This window comes from Aedes albopictus, chromosome 3, assembly GCF_035046485.1.
Source record: "Aedes albopictus strain Foshan chromosome 3, AalbF5, whole genome shotgun sequence".
Lineage (NCBI taxonomy): Eukaryota > Metazoa > Arthropoda > Insecta > Diptera > Culicidae > Aedes > Aedes albopictus.
Genome location: NC_085138.1, coordinates 362,517,561 through 362,538,568, shown reverse-complemented (window position 1 = coordinate 362,538,568; position 21,008 = coordinate 362,517,561). Strand labels below are relative to the sequence as shown.

Below are 21,008 nucleotides of genomic sequence, written 5' to 3'. Positions count from 1 at the left end.
ACCTTGGTTTAAACGATGTGCAGATTAGAGGGGGTCAAACTAAAAAGTTTTCAGATGACATGCGGCCAAACCAACGAGGGTAGACTGTATTAGAAGGTCTCAGGGGCATTTCAAGTGGACCCAAAGAATTTCAGGGGTGCTTCAAGGATCACCTGAAGATCTTATTCGGGGCTTCCAAGAGTTTCAGGGACTTTTCACAGGGAGATTTCAGAGGAATACCTTGAGGTCTCAGGAGCGTTTCTAGAGGTCTCATGAGGTACCTGGAAAGCTCAGAGGAGTTTCAGGGTGTCCCAGGGGTCTCAGTGCATTTTAGGGGGTCCTGGAGAGTTTCAGGGGGTCTCAGGGGCGTTTAAGAAGTTCAGGTTTCTCAGAGGATCTCAGGGGGTACCAAGAGGTCTCAAGTGCACGTCTATGGGTCTCAGGGACTTGTCGGGGAGTCCTCGGGCCGTTCCAGAGGATCCTAGATGGTAGCAGGGATCTCAGGTGTGTTGCAAGTGCCCTCAGAATCATTTTAGGGGTTTAGGGAGCTTTTCAGGAGAACCCGGGGGGCTCCAAGAGGTACCAGGGAGTTTAAGGGGGTACCATGATTTTTCGGTTTGATCACGGTAAAAAAAAATTTACCGTGAAATAAACGAAACTGTGAATTTGGCGAAACAACAAATAAATGTCAATTTCTTATTCAAAACCGATCAATTGCAAAAGTTATGAACCGTAGTTTACGTGTTACATTGATTACACACACTTAGAAAATTTAACCGAACTCGGTTCAATTTCAACCGAGTTTTTATCTGCTGAACGCTCGGTTCCCCACTCGGTTCACAAATTCACTACCGAGCTTTCGGTAGACCTTGTTTCCCGTCAAAATGTCAAACCTACCGAAAAAACTCGGGTAGCAAAATGAGATACAACCGAGCATCGGTTGAATATAATATTACCGAAAGCTGTCAAAAAAAGCGGAATTCGGTTCATTCAATCATCGCAGGATTTCATTCGGAATCACTACAGTTCAAAAGAAAAAGAAACAAAAACAAGATTGTTATGTAGGAAAACAATTATTTATTATACTTGAATATCTAGAATGAAGACCATTTTTGAGTTATGTTTTTCACATTATCGCTAGTTTTTACATGACGCAGTTTGCAGCATAACAAGTGGAAAAACTCCATGGCCGTTTTGAAAATGAAAATGTTACACGCATGTACCTTCTCGTTTGAATGTCCTGAAGATCAATGTACAATTTCTCGTAGATTGCTGGATATTGCTGGATATCGTAGGCTGAAAGCACAAATAAAAAATCAACAAAGCTTTCGTATAGCAACGAAAAACATTATACATACATTACCAAATGATTTAAGTTTTCTATCCGGCAGCAAAGACTTGTTTCGAAACGAAAATGGCTGATCCATATCTGCACAACCGAGTTTTCGGTTGAAATATCTGACGTGAAGATTACCCGTTTGACGTTTACATAATGACAAGCGTTTGTTTGATTTGACTTACCGAGTTTTCTCGGTTTCTGCCTACCGAACTCGTACACATTGCGGCGTTACTGAAGATCTCGGTTGATCTGACATTCCAATCGAAAGAAATTAACCGAAAATCCGTTGATTTTCAAAACATTAGTTCAAAAAGCATATATTAAAGCGAGCTTTTCGGTACCTTAATAGAAACCGATGCTAGTCGGTAAAAAAAATTAACCGAGTTCGGTATTGAAATCTAAGTGTGCATATATTGATTTCGCTTCAGGGGGTCCCAGAGGCATTTCAGGAGGTGACAGGGGTGTTTCAGGGGGTCTAAGGAGGTTTTAGGGGAGTGTCTGCAGGTCTCAAAAGCGTTTCAGAGGGTACCAGGAGATCTCAGGGGCGCTCCAGGGAATCTCAGGTGTATTTCAGGGGTCCCAAGGAAATCCCTGGAACCTTCAGGGTATACCAGATGATCTCAGTATCAATCAGGGGTCTCAGGGGTGTTGCAGGGGGTCGCATACTTCAGGAGGGTTCCAGGGGTTCTTTGGGGCACATGAGCTACACAGATCGAAAAGAGTGTAAATTTTTGTGACATACAATGCACATGATTGGAGCGTGGGATTTCACAGAAGTTTACATGACATATCATGTAAAAGTCATAAAACATCATGTAAACTTCCATTACATGTCATGTAATTCAGCATGACTCTGAGTATTTACATGACATATAACACAAATTTACATGATATATCATGCAAACCGTCATAACACTAAATTTACATGACTAAACTGAAGTTTACATGACGTGTAAACCTCATTATTTTTATCTGTGTAGTCTCAGGGCATTTTTAGGAGTTCCAAGGGGCTTTCAGGCGCTCTAAAGCCTGGTTTAGACTGTTCATTTGAAGCGAGCATTTCATTTGCAGACTTCTCAAAGATATGCAATATTATGGAATGATGTGTTCAGAGTGAGCAAATGACTTGAGTGTTCACTTGAATGCTCTTGAACGCATTTCAGTTGAAGCAAATGTTCACATTGTTCAACTCGTGTCAACTGAATTGAATTCATCTCATCTGACAGATGAATTGAATTCAACTCACATGAATCGCGAGTTTAGGTGGGGCAAGTGAGATAATTTCGTTTGACTTGAATAAAAAAAAGTTCAACTTTCGTTCAAGTCAAGTGAGTTGCTCAAGTGAGATGAATGGTGGAGTTTATACGTTCAATTCGCGTGAAATTGGACATTTTCAACTGACTGAAACCAAGTCACTTTCACCGTCTAAACCAGGCATAAGGGATCCCTGGGGCTTTCCATGGGGCGTTGGGAGCGTTTCAGGATTCTCAAGGGGTCTCAAAACGTACTTAGAATCCCCTGAAGCTCTCAGAATTGCCTAAACCCTTCCGCATACCCTTTAAAGGTTTCTGAGACCCCTATGAATACCCTATAAAGCCCCTTAAAACATTCCTGAAACTCCCTAAGTACTACACTGAAGTAAATTTTGTTGTGGTTTCTACCGAAACCATGGTAAAATTGAGAACTGCACCACCAACGATTTCAACCGAATGCAAAATTCTGTTAATTGTACTGAAACTTTGTCAATATTGCCAAGACGCGTAGCATTCAAGCCGACATGGTAGAAATTACAATGCCAAAATAGTAGCATCAAGAATATTTTCAGTCAACGGTACCGCACGCTTGGCAATATTGACAATGTTTCAGTACAATTAACAGAATTTTGCATTCGGTTGAAATCGTTGGTGCAGTTCCCCGAGCAGAAGGGAATAGCAACAGCATAATAGAATGTGTTATTTTGGAGAAATAACTGAGTAACGGAAAGAGTTATTTTCATGTTATTTACATAACATATTCTGTTATAAACTTGTCTGTCATAAGCGGCAAAATAACAAAGATTATAACAAAAAAATGTTCCTGGAAGACCTGTTTAATAACATGTTTTGTTAGTTTCAATAACAACTTAATAACAGCGAATTTTTAAAATATTTCAATAACAAATTTTTGTATGAATAAGTTATTGATAACAAACTGAAAACAAAAATTGCTTTTTTTCTGTTGCGGATAGGAACTCCTCCAAAGTCCCATATGAATTCAATGGGATACGCAACAATAGGATCTATTGTTAAATGTTTCATTCGTAACTGGGACGCTGTTCGCAAGCTATTTATTATCGAAAACGGAGAGAAACAAGAGTTTTCGTTCATTTTCCAAACAACTTAAGATGAGAAACTACCGACGTTTTGAAGCCCTTTATTAGGTGGATCATTGTTTATAAGATTAATTTACATTATTACCTCATTGATTGACACATTTATCCAAGTGAATCTAAGTGGGCTGCATCGAGTGAAATCAATAAAAATAAAATGTCTGAAAATAATCAATAGAGTTCTTCTTCTTGATGACTTATTTTTTTTACATTTTTGTCGAAAATGTGTTGTTCGTCCTTGAATTCCACCAGTTGATCCAAAATGTTTCATAAAATAGCTAACACTCTATTACACTCTCTATATTCGTATTCATGCCTAACTGAAACTGGGACAAAAAAAACTGGTATGCTTTGCAAAGTGCTTATAAAACAAAAGGCTGATAAGTTGACTCTGTCACAGTTAAAACGTAATGTCAGAAAGAAGAGGAACTGATGACAACATAACAGTTTCTCTCACAGTTCCGCACGGAATAATGTGAACAACGAATATCTCGAATGGTGTAGTTTTGATTGCAAAGCTAGTTATGTTGTAATATTAATGATCAAATATTTGTACAGTCTCAATGACACAATAATAGCTGAACTTGTGCTACACCAAAACGTGTTATTGAAATGTATATAATTTAAAGAAAATATACCAAGAGCACGATCATAACAAAATAAGATTGCCCAACAGAACATGTTATGGAACGGTGATGACTTCAGAAGTTGAAAATAACAAACCGAGATATAAAAACAGGTTTTGTGATTCCGTTGTTATTGTTTTGATATTTTCCTCTGCTCGGGTCTTAATATTACCATGGATTCGGTAGGAACTACAACAAAAAATATTTGGGTGTATAGAAAAGCGCCTGAAATCACCGTAATCCCAATTGAACGCCAAAGAAACCTAACGAAACACCCCTAATCCTACTGTAATTCCTCCCCGTAAGAAGACATATCCCAACAATTTGTGTTAAGTTAGAATAACATTTTTTGAAAGATTCGTAATAAAATAATAGCATGGAATGAGCTAACCGATTTATATATGTATCACCGACGAAATATGCCGGAATTAGAAAAAAAAAAAAAACAAACCGGATCACAAGAGAGAAACGAACCTCACTTGCCCGAGTCGCTTCTTCGCATTCCATGAACATTTTCATGGAACGTATGTTCATTATTTATGGAGAGATTCTTGATATGCTATGGTCATAATAACCATTTGTCCGTACATAATAGTAGTTATTATTATTTGTACTTTATTATAGCGATTTTCAGCCCTAAGCTGGTTCATCTCTTCACATAATAGGAGAAAAGGGTTGGATCAGGGCTTAAATGCAAGAACTAAAAAGTAATTGCTTAAGAAGCCAAGAGAAATTTATTTGAACTATTGAAAACCATCATTGAGAACTATAAGAATGCATTTTTTTTTTTTCTATAACAGATCGAAAGCATAAATTTAAATAAAAAAAGCTACGAAATGTTTCATTCCAAAGATGTGAGCATAAGTACCACACCATTCAATAACCATATCGGTTTTGCATGAGCTTGCATCCCAATCATCTATATGCATAAGGAGCAAAAAGCATGCACCAATAGTGAAGCAAATGCAACAAATACCTATCCCACACTCATGCTCGTCCATGCTCATGGTGGCCGACATTCACGTGCGTAAAATCGGAAAAACTGTCATCATCATTGTCAGCGTGTGGTGGAATACCAACGGCGTTGGGTGGGGTTTAATTATAAAAACGATTGCTTAATCGTGATAAAATTTGAATACTATTCGCATTGTATTGATAACAGAATACGCAAAAGCGAGGATGTTGACCGGGGCAGGATAAGTTTGCACGTGTCGTTATTGACCTTGGAGAGGCGTTCTTTCCAGCAGAAATCGATTATCGAAATGGTACAAATAAGTAACAATTTATTCACAATAAATATTGTCAGAGATACGTACGATACAGAGACGGTTTCTGGTGGTGAGTAGTTGTGTTGGGTAGAGGTTCTGGCTGGTATGTAGCATTCAGGGGTTCTTGAGGAAAACTGAGAAAACTGTTCGGCCTAAAACGAATGTAAAATAAAGACGGAAATTGAAAACAAAACTATCCTAACTCTATGGCTTCATTTTTATCTAAACGAGATATACAGTTCATTTTGTGAGATATACTTCTAGAGTCTGGCTCTTTTATGAATTGGTTCTTTCCTCCACAAAGTTTTATCAATTACAATTCTTAAGTACTATGCTATCCATTAATATTTTCTGCTATTAAGTTTGTCTAGGTGTGTCTACCCTATCGTCTAATTCAAGGGTGACACGTTGCAAAAGGCACATAATATTCGGTGTATGCTACTATATAGTATCTACTTATTACAACTGACTTGCTGCACTCACTAATACCTGACACCATCGGGGTACCGCATTTGTCATAATGTCGCCTGCTTCATCAAGAAGAACAGCCAACTTGAAAAGGAGGTACGACTCTTATGCTAAATGACATACTCCTGCCACTACGTGCATCACGTTCGTGCAGTTATGCTAGGCATCAAAACATCTACATTCTTTGGCACAATCACATCCTCGTCTGCGCAATAATCTGGATCCAAGCCGTCTCATACCGTAGACGCCGATCCTTGCGCATACAACACGGCATCGTGTATCGTTGGAAATATGTGGAATCCTCCCTCACCGATCGATTCCGCATGCATCAATGTGTCGTACACGCAATCTGCTGGACAGGCTATCAACGTGCTGACCCCGACCGTCCCCATATCTTTCTTAACTTCGCTGAACATCTTGCAAGCGGAGGTATCGATATGGGGTACACTGGATAGATCAATGATCACCGTCTTGATGATCTGCAGCCCAGCGCCCTCTCCAGCCGCATCGTACTGGGAAGCTCGTCTGATCAACCGCTGATCGACTCCAACTTCCTTGGTCAGTGCCTTCTTGAAGCTAGCCCGACTAGCGAAATTTACCGCTCCGGAATACTTGAAGATCTTGATGTGCGGTACCTCCTCCGCGCGTTGATGGCTTCCCAGATCTACGTAGATACCCGTGTCCGGAACCGTTCCCAACAAGCTGTAGTACGACTTCCAACCCTTGATGTACAATGCCACCAATGAAAACACTACTCCGATCAACAGCCCAATATCGATGTCGATGATCACCACACTTAAAAACGTGATCAACCATACCAACAGCTCCAGCGATCCCTCCCTCTGGAACTTCTTGATATGCTGCACTTGCCACAGCATCCCCTTGAGAGCAACAAAAATGATCGACGCCAGTACACATCGCGGCAGCGATTCAAAGTACGGTCCAATCCACAGCAGCACCACCAAGATCAGCAGTGAAGATACCACCGCAGTGATCTGAGTCTTACCACCAGCTTGATGCTGAATCAATGACCGAGACAGCGAACACGCCGTCGGAATGCACGAGAAGAACGAGCCCACGATGTTGGTAGCACCCATGGCAATCAGTTCCTGGTTGGCTCGGACTTCGTAGCCTTCCTTCTGGGCGAAGATCAGTCCCATGGACATGACGATCGAGTAGCTGACGATGGCAATGGCGATGGCATCCACGGCGACCACTTGGAGCAGCGCGAGGGGAGGCATTTCCGGTGCCGGGAGACTGGAATGGACAAGTAATATAGATCGTTTTTTATTTATTGAAATATACAAACACAAATGAAATGGAATACCTACATAATATAGGTATAATTAACTAATAAAATGTTTCTCATATACTGAAGCAACTCTTCTGAATTCTATCGGGTAGTAGATAAGGCATTATCCTAAACCAAGTAGACAAAAACTCAATAATAGCATATTTTGATATGGACACCAAAGAATAATATTACCTTTTCTATTGCGTTCATAAGAATTTAAAATGAATTGGAGTAACTTTCTCTTCAAATAGCGAGAAGAAAATGTAACATAGAGATTCTAAAAGTTACTAATGTATTTCTAATCATGAAAAAATCTGTAGAAATCCCATGTTAAAATTCCTGGAGAATTTTCTGAACGAGTTCTTGCTGGAGTCCGTAAACATGTTTCAGAAGAAATTCCCGGAGGAATTTCTGGAGAAACGACTACTGTGAAATCCTTTTGAGTGATTTCTAAGAGATTTCCTGGAGAAATTCCAAAAAATGTTTGCAAGAAATTTCTGAGTGAATTCCAAATTCCAGAAAGAAAATGAGAAATTCCTAGGGTTGTCCTTCGAGGAAATTCTGAAAAAAAAACTTCCAAGATAATACTTGGAAGGTATACCAGGGAGATTTCTTAAGAAATCTTCATAACATTTTTCGCAGGAATATTTGGAAAAACTCCTGCTGGAATAACTGAAAAAAATCACTGAAGAGTCTCTGAAGAAACTCATGCAGAAATTTCTTGAGACGCATCTGAAAAAAAAACCTTTAGACATTCTTGTGATAATTTTCAATGGAATCCCTGGATAAATTTCTGAAGAAATCCCTTGAAGAATGCAAATACATATTCCTAAAGCAAACCTTGGAAAAATTACTATTTTTGGAATAATTTAGGGAGGGATTAGCTGAAAAACTTACTAACAAAAAATGCAAGGAAACTTTTCAAGAAATCACAGAAAGAATTTCAAAACTTTGGAGAAAATTCAAAAGAAATCTTCGAAATATTTCCTTAAAGAAATCCTTGGAAACATGTTTAACCCTTCAGCGTGCGCGCTGCTGTAAAAAGTACAACACTATCAAAAAACCTCGCTTTTCGTATACAGCGCGAGCGCGGTGCAGTTTCGGTTGCTTGATGGCGCGCGTCCTGGAAGGTTAAAGGAATACTGATTAGCTGTTGTTTTTATTTTCTGAAAGAAACACGTAAGGAATTTTCTAAAAGCTCTTTTGGAGGATTCTGTTTACGATTTTCCAATAGAATAAACGAAAGAAACCCTGGAAAATTTTCGTTAGTAATCGCTCGGAAAATTTTTGAAGAAAGCTTATTCGGAAGAATTTCTAAAGGATAACTCAGATGAATTTGCAAAGGGATCTCTCGAAAGAGCCCTGAAGGAGTTTCTGAAGAAATTGAGGGTTTCCAAAAAAAAGAAAACTAAAGAAATCTACAAAAGTCCTTGGAATCCTTGTAGACATTTTTGAAGGAATCCTGTGGAATTTTTTTAGCAAACCATTTTTTTAAGAGAATCCCTCGAAAAGTGAAAAACAAACAGCGAAATTTTTGAAGGAATCCCGGATGATTTATTGTGGGAAGCCGTGAAGAAAGTTTCCGAATGAATCGCTGGAAAATTTTTTGAAAGAATCCCTTGAGGAAGTTCTGGAAGAAAGCCATAAAAGGCTTTTTTAGAGAAATCCCAGAGAGATGTCTGGAGTACGATTAACTTTCTGATCACTTTTTTGAAGGAATTTCTAAAGAATACCATGGAGGAGTTTCTGAAGAAAATATTGAGAAATTTTCAAAGCAATTCATGCAATTTCCAAAATAGTGCTTTGAAAAACATAAAGGAGAGATCCCTCGGGAAATTTCTGTACAAATCTTTGGAAGAATTTCTGAAGCAATCCCCGAAGGATATAATATCCGAATGAGTCCTTAGGGGGTTTTTCAATGAATCAATGAAGTAATTGGTAATGAATCCATGAAGCAATTCATTTGTAGAGAAATCCTTGGAAATTTTTAGAAAGAATTTCTGAATGATTTTCTTCTGATTCTGAAGGAATCTCTGATGAATTTTCCACAAGCATCTCTGGACAAATTGCTGAGAAGATATATCTACAGGAATTGATTATGGAACCCCTCAAACAATTTCTGAATGAATGACTACAGAAATTTCTGAAGGATTCTCTGGAGATAGTTAACCCTGGAAGAAGTTCAATACTACACAGATCGAAAAAAGAGTGTAAAATTCTGTGACAAATGATGCACATAATTGGAGCGTGGGATATCACAGAAGTTTACATGACATATCATGTAAAGTTCATGAAATATCATGTAAACTTCCATTATATGTCATGTAAATCAGCATGACTCTGAGAGTTTACATGACATATAACAGAAATTTACATGATATATCATGTAAACCATCATAACACTAAGTTTACATGACTAAAATGAAGTTTACATGACGTGTAAATCTCATTATTTTTATCTGTGTACGAAAACGAAAAAATACATGAGCGATTTTCCTACATTTTGGAGAAGAAATTTTCTAATCAATCAAATGGAAGCAATTTTTCAGATGTTGGATATCAAAAATAGATTCTACGTACTGCTCCAATTACAAAACCATATATATTTTTCCTACACCCTTAACTCTCCTTATTAGGGTTATTTTTATCCAAACAGTAAACAAAGAAAGATGTTCCCAAAGTGATGCATTAGGAAGGTTAAGTTACAGCAAAATAAAGAAATAAAAAATAAGAAAAAAACGGACCATGTGAAATGTTATTCAAGTCAGTCTGAAATTTCACATATTTGAGAAACGACCCGACGTCTGCACTGGACAGGAATGTTTGGCCTTTTTTACGGACAGATGCGTCATGACAGTAATATTCTCTTGGAGTAATTGATAATTTTTTGTTAAAATCTGTTAAACAGTAAACAAATCACGAATAACATTTTACAAGATCCCATACGTTTTTTTTTTATTTTTTTAAGTTTACGGTAACTGAAAGGAGCTATGCATATTTTTTCATTGAAACTTGTACGTAAAATCTATTATTGATATTAAAAAAATCCTAAAAATTGTTCCCTCTTGCCTGTCTTTTTGCGATAAAAAAATGGAGAAAAAGTTAGAAGCATTTCACCATCTGGGCTACTTGGCAATTTTTAAGAGTGAATGCCAGCTTTCTACAGAAAAAAAATCGAAGGGTAAGGTTTTTGGAAAATTGAAATTATATGACATCTTACATAGATCTGCGAAGAATACAGTATGCGGCAGGAAAAAAATGCGAAAGGGTTTTTTTCAACTTCAAACCTCTCGTTTGACATTGACCAATATATGTTTCTATATTCCATGATCTCTAACAGGCTAATTTTATAAAAAAAAATTTAAAATGTTTACAAGGCTGCGCATGAAGCTGAAGACAATGCAAATTTTCGAGCCACTGAAAAGTACACAGGTAGCTTAATTTCATATCTGATAAAACATAAATTTTAATTTTCTCTACAATATCATCTATATACACTCCCGTTCAAAAGTTTGGGGTCACCCCCTCAAAAACATGTCATTTTTTTAGGCCCATATCTCCGCCAATTTGCGTCCGATTTCAAAACCCTAGGTTTCATTCAAAAGATAATAAGTCAAAGAAACTTTGAACATGATTTAAAAGAAACTTTTTCAAAAAAAATTGTATGTAAACTTAACCCAAAGTTGCCAAATTTTCTAAAAAATGAATATAAACTTACGACAGTTTGCCTTCGACCACAATCGAATCAAATGCGATTGACAAACTTTATCTTTGACGTAGAGCCATCTTTAACATATGGACTGGAATGAACACTGAAATGACTTTTAATATAGGTTCGTCTGCGTGTTCGCTTTTTAACCTATTTCAAACTTTAGTCAAACTGGTGCCTCAATATTGCAATAACAGTTAAGCACGCTGTAATGATACTTATGTACCTCGTCACCCACTTCATGCAACTACATTAGTGGTCTAATAACACTTAGCGCGCTCGGCATAGTTCCATCATGCCGCTCAAAGTGTTGCCACAAATAATGCTAAGTTTGCAAAACCCGGTTATCTGGCTGGTGGGGCATGGGAGCTTAAGCTTCAACTGTTAATGCAATCAGAGACTACTCAGACTTAGACGTGGGCGATCCTATATATGAAGGGTTATCCAAAACGCTCTGGAGAATTCCCAAAGCGCATTCTAATAAATCTAATAAGCCTATGATGCCATTAACAGGAGGAAAATGGCAAGATAATATAACAATATATGGTTTATGTAATGTAAAACAATACAACATAACAAAAGAAAACCATTCCAAAACCATTTAATTAAATGTATAACCAGTAGTGAAATTACAATTAAAAACAATTTATTTACGGTACATTTTATTGTTTGAAACCATTCATGTACCATACAATGTACGGTATATCTAAACCCACGGATCAGTATTTTGAACAATTCATTAACAATAAAATGTATGGTTTTGTAAAAAAATATATATAGAGAAAAATATTTTTTTATATTGTTACGATACTTAACAACCTGTATAATATATTGTAAAAATCTTATTTACATTTCACGGTATGGTGTTTTACATTACATCTAATTGTTTTTGTATTTTTTATTTTTACAGTGTTGTCTATTGTAAAAATATGGTTCTAAATAGTACTGTTACAATACAACGTTCGGTTTTTCTACTGTATTTTTTATTCGGGTACTGCATAGACATTGAACCACACATATTTGTTGAAATTTACATACTAAAACTTAACGTAAAGTTGCCTCATTTTTTGAAGCGTGGTAAAATGTGCTAACTTTACATAACATTTTTATATACAAAAATCGTTAAATACGTTAAGTTGAAGACATCAAACGTAAATTTAGTTAATTATTTTTGAAATGAGCCAAAAACAATTAAAATTGAACTACAGATGACGAAGATATCACCAAATCACTTTTCCATGTTTTACGAAAGTGACCCCAAACTTTTGGCCGATACATCATATTGAGGGGTGACCCCAAACTTTTGATCGATGACATCAAGGATTAATTTACTTAATAACTTTTTTTCTAGATTTTTTAGCTAAGTTCTGTAAAAAGCAGCTGAAAGCTAATAGAAAATGGGTCATATTACCGCTCTCATCTTTAAATTTGGTCGACCCAACTTCCAGCGACACTGCCGTAAGTTTATATTCATTTTTTAGAAAATTTGGCAACTTTGGGTTAAGTTTACATACAATTTTTTTTTGAAAAAGTTTCTTTTAAATCATGTTCAAAGTTTCTTTGACTTATTATCTTTTGAATGAAACCTAGGGTTTTGAAATCGGACGCAAATTGGCGGAGATATGGGCCTAAAAAAATGACATGTTTTTGAGGGGGTGACCCCAAACTTTTGAACGGGAGTGTATGTGTTTATTTCATCTGGTATGTGAAATTACATGACTCTGGGTTATTATGGCCAGTTTTTCATCGAAGCTATTTTTTTTTACTATTTTAGCCATTTTTGTAGTTTTTTGCTACCAATTTTTCAGGCTTACATTATCACAATCAAATATGTTCATTTTTATTTTGTAGTGGTTGAATATAGACGTTGACTGATACACTGTCATGAAAAAATAGTCATATATATCCCATATTCAGTGTGCGATAGCGCCATGAAATTTTCGCATTTTTTCCTGCCGCACCCTGTATTACTCTAATCCAACAAACCTTTTTTGAGGTCCATTTTTTGAAGAAGATTATTAGGTTTTTTTCATTCACTCTTTTCAAAAGTTAGGTGAAGAATATTGCAGAAGAAATATCGTAAAAACCATTTTCAGATAGAAGGTCATACATGCGCAAAATTTTATTTGAAGTGCTATCAGCTGGAAATTCTCACGTTTTTCCAGAGGGTATCAGCGGTTTCAGGTGTTCTCAGGGGCGTTTTGAGGATATTTCAGGAATTCTCAGGGAGATTCAGGGAGCTTTCATTGGATTACAGGAGAATCTACAGGATTCAAGGGCTTTTCAAAGCATTTCAGGGGGTCTCAGGCAGGAAAAGAATACTTTTCAAAATTCTTTAAGCGCTGTTCACAATCACAACCAATTGGAAATAGACGATTACGTCCAATTGGTAGTGTGTTGCTCACTTATTTTGCCGTGCATTTAGAAGGTCTCATGTCTCCAGAGCTCAACCATATGTCACTTATCTATGCTTGGCTCTGTGATTGTTCATGTGCTTGACACTAGGAAAGATTATTTGAAGAGCGTTTCAAGAGAGATCTATGGATCTTTTGGGAATTTAAGTAATGTTTCCGGGAGATTTAGGCACGCTCCGAGGCGTTTCTTTAGGTTTCAGAAGTGTTTCAAAGGCCATTTTGCGGAGCCTTTCAAGCCTATCCAATGCGTTTCGAGAGCATTTCAGGAAAATTTTAGGGGGTTTCAGGAGGTTTTAAGGGATTTCGGACATTCTGAGGGGTTTTCAGAGGGTTCATGATACCCCTGCGACCAATTATTTGATCAAATGTGGTGTTATCCTCTTTGTTTTTGCCGTACTGGAAGTATTTATCCCTATTAAGAAGGGATTATCCTCCCAGTAGTTGGCGTGTGTCCCAATCAGGTACTATATTTCTAATGAAATTCAGCACCCTTTTGGGATTACAGACCCATATTTCCCACGGCGTCAGCAGGCCCAAGTATTGGCAGCGCTTATGATAAAGCGCAGCACATTCTCACAGTAAATGCTCAGAGCTTTCGATCTCTAATTTGCAAAACCGGCACTCATCATCTTGCACTCTCCCAATTGTTTTGAGGTAAAATTTACAAGGACAGTTACCTGTAAGTCCAGTAAAAGTACTTAAATCATGTTTATTCAGGTTCATTAACCTTAATGTTCTATTAGCATCCGGCAATATGAATCGTTTCGATTGACGACAAGCAGGTGTACCAGCCCAGGTAAGTGTCACTTTTTCCCTTTCCAAGTTCTTTAATTTCATTTTAAGAGCACAAGGGGATATTCCAAAGAATGGCTCGGGCCCAGTAAACTGAGTGGATGACCTAATTTTTGCTAACTGATCAGCTTTTTCATTTCCTTCTATTCCGCAATGACCAGGAATAATAGCAATAGCAATAAAGATTGACCTTGTTGCGACAGGATAATTGTTGCAGCAGCTTGGTACATTCCCACACTAGACTTGACGTATATACTTTGGACTTCAACGCATTTAGCGCTGAAATCCCGCTTGAACAGTACATCAGAACTTCAGACGCACAAATCTCAAGAAGCAAGCTTCAAACAACAGTGCGTTTTATTATTCTGTTCTTGCTCACTTGTAATAAGCTTAAAATAAGAAGATGAGGTGCGCTGGTTTTGTTTATGGAGAGATTTGTGCGCTCAAAATCTTGAGTAGGTGCCAAAGTCGGCCATTGTGGCGGCCATTTTGGGATTCTAATAAGTCTGTCCTTAAAGTACAATAAGATTTATAATTTACTATCACCAATGAAGACATGTACTAGTGGGAGCGTTCACAAAATATGTCACGGGCAAGTTTGGAATTCGAGAAGAAATGACGCTTTGTTCGCTCTTTTCATGGACTACGTGAAGCACTTAATAAGAAAACAGAAGTAGATTGTAAGTTTTCATGTAACGTACTTCATTAATGGTCCAGAATACCACCACAAACATTTACACACACTTACAATAACAATAAAAATGCAAGCTGACATGAACCTTCAAATAATTATGTTGAAGAATTAAATAAATCCCATATAAAAGTAACACAAATGGTTGTAAGTGTCCATACAAAAAGCATCTTACAGTCTCTAACAGTTTGATGATTTTGGCTTTCTAAGAGAGACAATTACTTGTACTTTCACCTGCGTAAAAAGAAAATTACATACAATTTCCTATAGCTAAGTTACATATGCTTGAAATATGGCCCAAAAAAACTATAAAAACCGTTATAACTATTTTATTTTTGCAATTAGCGAGATGTCATGTTCGGCAAAATTGTGTATTTTACCATTATCTATAACTTTGTAGAACATGTAAAAAATGTAGAATCAGTTATTAGAAAGTTATTGCGAAAAAAACCATTTTCAAGGGGCTGATGATAGAAAACGTAACGTATCTTGAAAAGTTACGGAGTTACATACTTGGCGTCCTCGACAAAGTTGCTCCAAACAATATTTTCCAAAACTTTTGTGAAAGCGCCAACCTTGCATCTTGAAAAATTCAAAAAATTAATTTTCTATCTCACTTTTAGGAGGATTGATCAATTTTTACAATAGTTCAAAAGAAGCTCCTTGTGATAGTGAAAAACTTTCTCGAAGACACCATGACGCTAAACGTCATAGTTAAAAAGTTATTAATTAAGCGCGCTAAAATGACGAAATCAGCCACAGTGCAGTGTACACCTTGCAGGATGTCCTGAGAACATGGTTCTCAAGGTTAACGGTGGTTAGGATCTCCTAGGAAACTTTCGGCTCGGTTCCAGAAGAAAAACTGGCCCGAATACTCAGGTTGTTGGTCTAAAGCCCTAAGCCAATAAAGGCAGCCTCTGGGGTGGGCTCTCAAGGTCAATGCCAGGCGAACGGATGGAGGGGAGCTTTCGGCGTCGGGAACCTAAATTTTGACAAGGTTGTTACGGTCAAACAGTTTATTGGTACCTTTAGGTGGATAGAATTCAAATAGGGATTTAAAGAGAACAGGAAAAGTTTTAGGGACATATCAAGGGTTTTCAGGGGATTATGGAAGATTCAGAAGCGTTTCAGCAGTTTTAAGAGGATTTTAGAGGGTTTCTGGAGCGTTTTGAGAGGTTTCAAGGGCAATTTAGGAGTTTAAAGGGCATTTTAGTGGTTTCCATGTGTTGCAAGGGGTTTTAGTGACGTCTTAATGTCCAAGTAAGTTTCAAGAACAATTTAGGGGGTTTCAAGAGAGTGTCATGGGTGGAGTTCAGAAGCGTTTTGATGGGTTTCATCCCTCATAAGATGTTAGGCTAGGCACACCACGATGGTGTAGTGCACGTTCAGTAAGCCTGTCTGGGTCATATTCACCCCAACATCCTAATAGCTTTAAACAAATGTGAAGCCCATTTGAATTAATTGGAATCCTCTGCTATTTTCCAGGAACCTTTCCTGACACCCTCAAAACGTTCCTGAAACGCCTTGTATTCCCCCGAAGCGCTTCTGAAAACCTCCGAAAGCCCCTGAGATGCATTCCTAAAATCCTCTAAGGTACTTTCCTTAAACTACGTAAAGTCATTTTAGACCATCTCAAACCCTCGTAGACTTTTGTCCACATTGAATTTTTGAAGTTTTTATACACCGTTGACTTTGGCTAGATCTCTACCTTCTACCAGTCTACAGTCGGGTCTCCTATTAGACGCTGCCACATACTTTGCACCTACCACGTTTTCCAGGCTGTCCTCCAACCAATTTAGTTCATTTTTTGTATGTATGTATGTATGTAACTGCACAAAAAAAAACTGTACGTAGTTTCTGAGCGGGCCCTAAAATCCCCAAGGCCCCCTGATGAGACATGGGTCACGGCAATGCTAACTGTTGTGTAATTTTAACTAATCTATCGCCCATTATGCTAATGATCAACTTACCCCACTGGAATGGTTCCGACCAGAGTCACGTTGAAGTTCGGTCCCAGCCCGATGAAGTACGAAGCCACGGTTCCACCGACAACCACCAGCAACTCGGCCGGAATCGGAAACCGGCACCAGTTGGACGCCCGCGGCTTCAGGTACTCGTTCATGAAGATCATAAACAATATCACAATGGCCGACGTGTAGACGGCCGTGAGATTACTATTCGGCACCTGTTCGACTATGTCCCGCACCGAGAAGATGTTCTTGAAGGCACCCTTGTAGCGGGGTATTGAGACCCCCAGTAGATCTTTCAGCTGACTGATGAGGACGTGGACGGCGGCTGCCGTCGTGAAACCGCTGACCAGCGGTTCACTGAGTAACGATGAGAGCGTTCCCAGTCGTAACGCGCTCATCAGGAACTGGAGGAATGAGAGAGAAATTAGAAGTTATTGTATATCTGTGAAAAGTGGTACAAAGAGTCTTACATGGTAGATCCCGCACACGAAGGCAACGGCAGTTGCCACCTGGATCGGAGTGTACTGGGGATCATCGGAGGGTTCTATCACAGGAGGTACACCAAAAGTTTCGTTCCACTGTAGAGTAAATCACAGAGATCATTTTTTAGATCATACAACACCCCTCAGTAACTTACCTTGGCGGACCCCAGCGGAGGCAGTACTGCATACGTGGTAACCACTTTGGCCGTCATCAGACTGACAACGGCAAAGGTTCCCATCGAGATGTGCCGCGATGTCCCGAACACCGCGTACACCAAGCACTGGAAGAAGGCCATGTAGAGGCCAACGTTGGCTGGCACTCCGGCCAATAGGCCGTAGGCCATTCCCTGAGGTATTTGCATTACCGCTACGGTAATACCGGCAGTGATGTCTCCCAAGAGATCGGTTTTGCAGTGGTATTTCGGTAACCATTGCAGGATTGGAATGAAACCGAGCAGAGAGGAAAACGGGTTGCAACCACGAAAGGCATCTTTGATGGCATCGAGCGCTGCAAGGGTATTAAAAAGAATAATTTGGTAAAAAAAATTGTAAAAGACTAGACAAGACTAGAAGACTAGAAAACTAACCTACAACCGTCAAGGGTTAGTAATGGATCAACTTTCCATAAAAGTTGTTAAAAAATACAAAAAAATATCAAGTATAGAAACCTAACTGTTTTTAAGACATTTAGTAAAATATAGAGTTGAAGCTTGCATCTTTAACAGTGAAAATCTTATGTTTTAATTCTTGTGCAAACCTTGACACAAAATGTTTAATCTGACCCATTTCCTGTTTTGAGCCTCATCCCATAAGTATCCCTCTGATTAAATAAAACAGAAAAAAAAATCATCACTACCAGAGCCACTTACGTGTGCCTTTCACTCTATCGTACTGCGATAGCTGGTTGAACTCCTCCTGCTGCAGGCACTGTCTCGTCACCAGATAGGACAGCTCGTTGTACTGGGGTTTCATCTTGCCATTGCTGTTGGGGCGGAACGATTGATAAAACAACAATCAGTTTCACTTTCATTGATCTGAATTGATTTGCGCCGTGATGGCAGTGCTGCTGTCAGGGCGCAGTAGAGTGGTTCAATATGAGGACGAATTTCAAATTTTAAACCTTAATCTCGGAAATGAAATCTTCATTTATCAATATGATTCTCTATAAGTTTCAGTTGATTAAGTGTACTGGTATCAGGTATCAGTAGGTCGGCTCTAGAGGCACGTTCTCCTCCATTTGGGAAATTTGTGCCATCGCCATGAACACGAGCCTATTCATCATTTACCTGACGGAAAGGACAGGTAAGGGAATAGGATCGTCATACTCACATAAGCGTACCACAATGGGTTCAAACAGCGCCCTGAGAAGGGCACTGTGATAACGCATAAAGCGTAAAGAGAGCCTATAGCTCTTTACCACAGCGGGTCAAGAACAACAGGACGTCCTGAAGATTCAGGTTTCTGAAATCAGTTCCACTTAATAAGTGTTTACCGAATACTCGGAAACGCAGTTGCGCAAAAACTGGACAGATACATATCAAATGATACGAATTTCCATAATCGGATTCACAGCTATCACAGGCAAATGAATCAGCTTGCTGAATATTCGCCATGTGATAACTGAGTCGGCAGTGGCCAGTCAATGCTTTGACCAGCATGCTGCAATTCTGCTTTGAAAGATTTGTCAGATACTTTGCCACCCCTAGAGATGGCTCAGTACAATACAATTTGGTTTGACGACATGACTCCAAACTATTCCAATATTGTCTGTGTTGAGTGACAGCCCAGGTGTGAATCTGAAGCTCAATCCAACACTTCAATATCGAAATAGCTGGCTCAGGGCCAATGAAGTCATGTGATGCTCCTGTGCGAGCTAACTCATCAGCCAATTCATTTCCAGCGACGGAAGAATGGCCAGGTACCCATACAAGGTGAACAGCGTTTGCTGAATTCAGCTCATCGATTTGAGTTCGACAAGCGATAACTATCTTCGACCTGGAGTTGGCCGAAGCAAGTGCTTTAATAGCAGCCTGGCTATCTGAACAGAAGTATATTACTTTGCCCATTACTTGCTGCTGAAGTGCTGATTGCACTCCGTACATAAGAGCAAAGATTTCGGCCTGGAAAACGGTGCAGTGTCTACCAAGTGAATAAGACTGTTACAGCCATAGCTCACGAGAATAAACACCAGCACCTGCTCGACCTTCGAGAAGGGAGCCATCAGTGTAACATACGATGCCGTCTGAAATACTTCTCTCCAGATAACCAGATGTCTACTCTTCCCAGCGAATTTCGTGGAAAATGTCCTATATGGAAAATTACAAGCAATTGTAAGATCACTTGGAGCAAGGACAACTTTGTCCCAATTCACCAAAAGTGGAAACAACGAGGTGTGTGTTGAACTGCGGTTCACAGGAGTTTCCTCTAGTAAACCGAGTACCCATAGACGGTAAGTGCAAGAAAGTGCTTCTTGTTTGAGATGAATGTGTAGTGGGGCAACGTCAAAGAGCACTTCGAGCGCTGCCGTAGGAGTTGAAGAGAACGCTCCAGGCATCGCCATTAAGCACATCCTTTGGAGATGGCCTAATTTTGATTGGACCGTTCTCACTTCGCCCTTCTGCCACCATAAGCCAATATTGGACGAACAATAGTTGTGTAAATCCATTTGATATACTTGGGTTTAGGACCCCAAGTTGTACCAAAGGTTCGCCGGCATTGCCCGAAGGCCTTTCAAGCTTTCTTGATTCTGAACTCAACATGAGGTGTCCAGGAAAGCTTGGAATCAAGAATGACTCCAACGTACTTTACCTGTTCAGTCACATTGATTTTAGAATCAAAGAGACGTAAAGGTCTAACACCATTACGGTTTCGCTTTTCCGTGAAAAGAACAATAGATGTTTTACTCGGATTTACCGAAAGGCCATATTGGCGACACCAACCCTCAACTACCTGAAGAGCGTTTAGCATCAGGTCGAAAAGGGTGCTGATGCACATACCGACTAACAATGTTGGGTAGTCGTCGGCAAAACCATAAGTAGAAAAACCGCTATTATTGAGTTGCCTCAATAGCGTATCTGCTACGAGATTCCACAAAAGTGGTAATAAGACTCCCCCTTGGGGCATCCACAAACACTCAATTTCCTAATCGCTGCATGACGCAAAGTCGAGAAGAGATGTCGGTTTTTGAGCATTTGGTGAATCCAATTGGAAATCATTGGAGATATACCATGACCCCGTGCGGCTTCCAATATGGCATCGAAAGGCACGTTGTCAAAGACATTTTGACGAGGGGCACAAATAAATTATACAAAAATTTAAAATTTTTGAACTGAAATTAGAGTTGTCGAGAAATTTTTTTAACAAGTCCGATGAGTTTTACGATTTTGCCTAATTGTTTGGGTAATTTTTCATCAAATGCATTTATTATTTATTAGGGAAGTGGAACCATCTCGGCAGGGTCCTATTTTGGGTACTTTTCTGCTATAACTCAGCCAATTTTGAATCAATTGACACAATTTTTGGAACGCGATGAGATACGTATAGTATCTAGCCACATACAAAATTTCAAGTCAATTGGTTTGGAATTGACTGAGTTATAGCGAAGGTCT

General features: G+C 38.8%; 1 protein-coding gene across 5 annotated transcripts in view; it reads right to left on the bottom strand.

The window, feature by feature from the left end:
- Nucleotides 1-5,578: 5,578 nt before the first annotated feature.
- LOC109416899 (prestin) overlaps nucleotides 5,579-21,008 on the bottom strand; it is a 71,764-nt gene continuing 56,334 nt past the window's right edge. For all 5 annotated transcript variants that reach the window (XM_062855432.1, XM_062855435.1, XM_062855434.1 and 2 more), the window contains 5 exons: nucleotides 18,270-18,382; nucleotides 17,556-17,908; nucleotides 17,389-17,496; nucleotides 16,919-17,322; nucleotides 5,579-7,305 (listed from right to left, as the gene is read on the bottom strand). In XM_062855432.1, coding sequence (XP_062711416.1) covers nucleotides 6,282-7,305; nucleotides 16,919-17,322; nucleotides 17,389-17,496; nucleotides 17,556-17,908; nucleotides 18,270-18,382 — 2,002 coding nt within the window. In that variant the 3' untranslated portion in view covers nucleotides 5,579-6,281. The remainder of the gene's footprint in view (nucleotides 7,306-16,918; nucleotides 17,323-17,388; nucleotides 17,497-17,555; nucleotides 17,909-18,269; nucleotides 18,383-21,008) is intronic.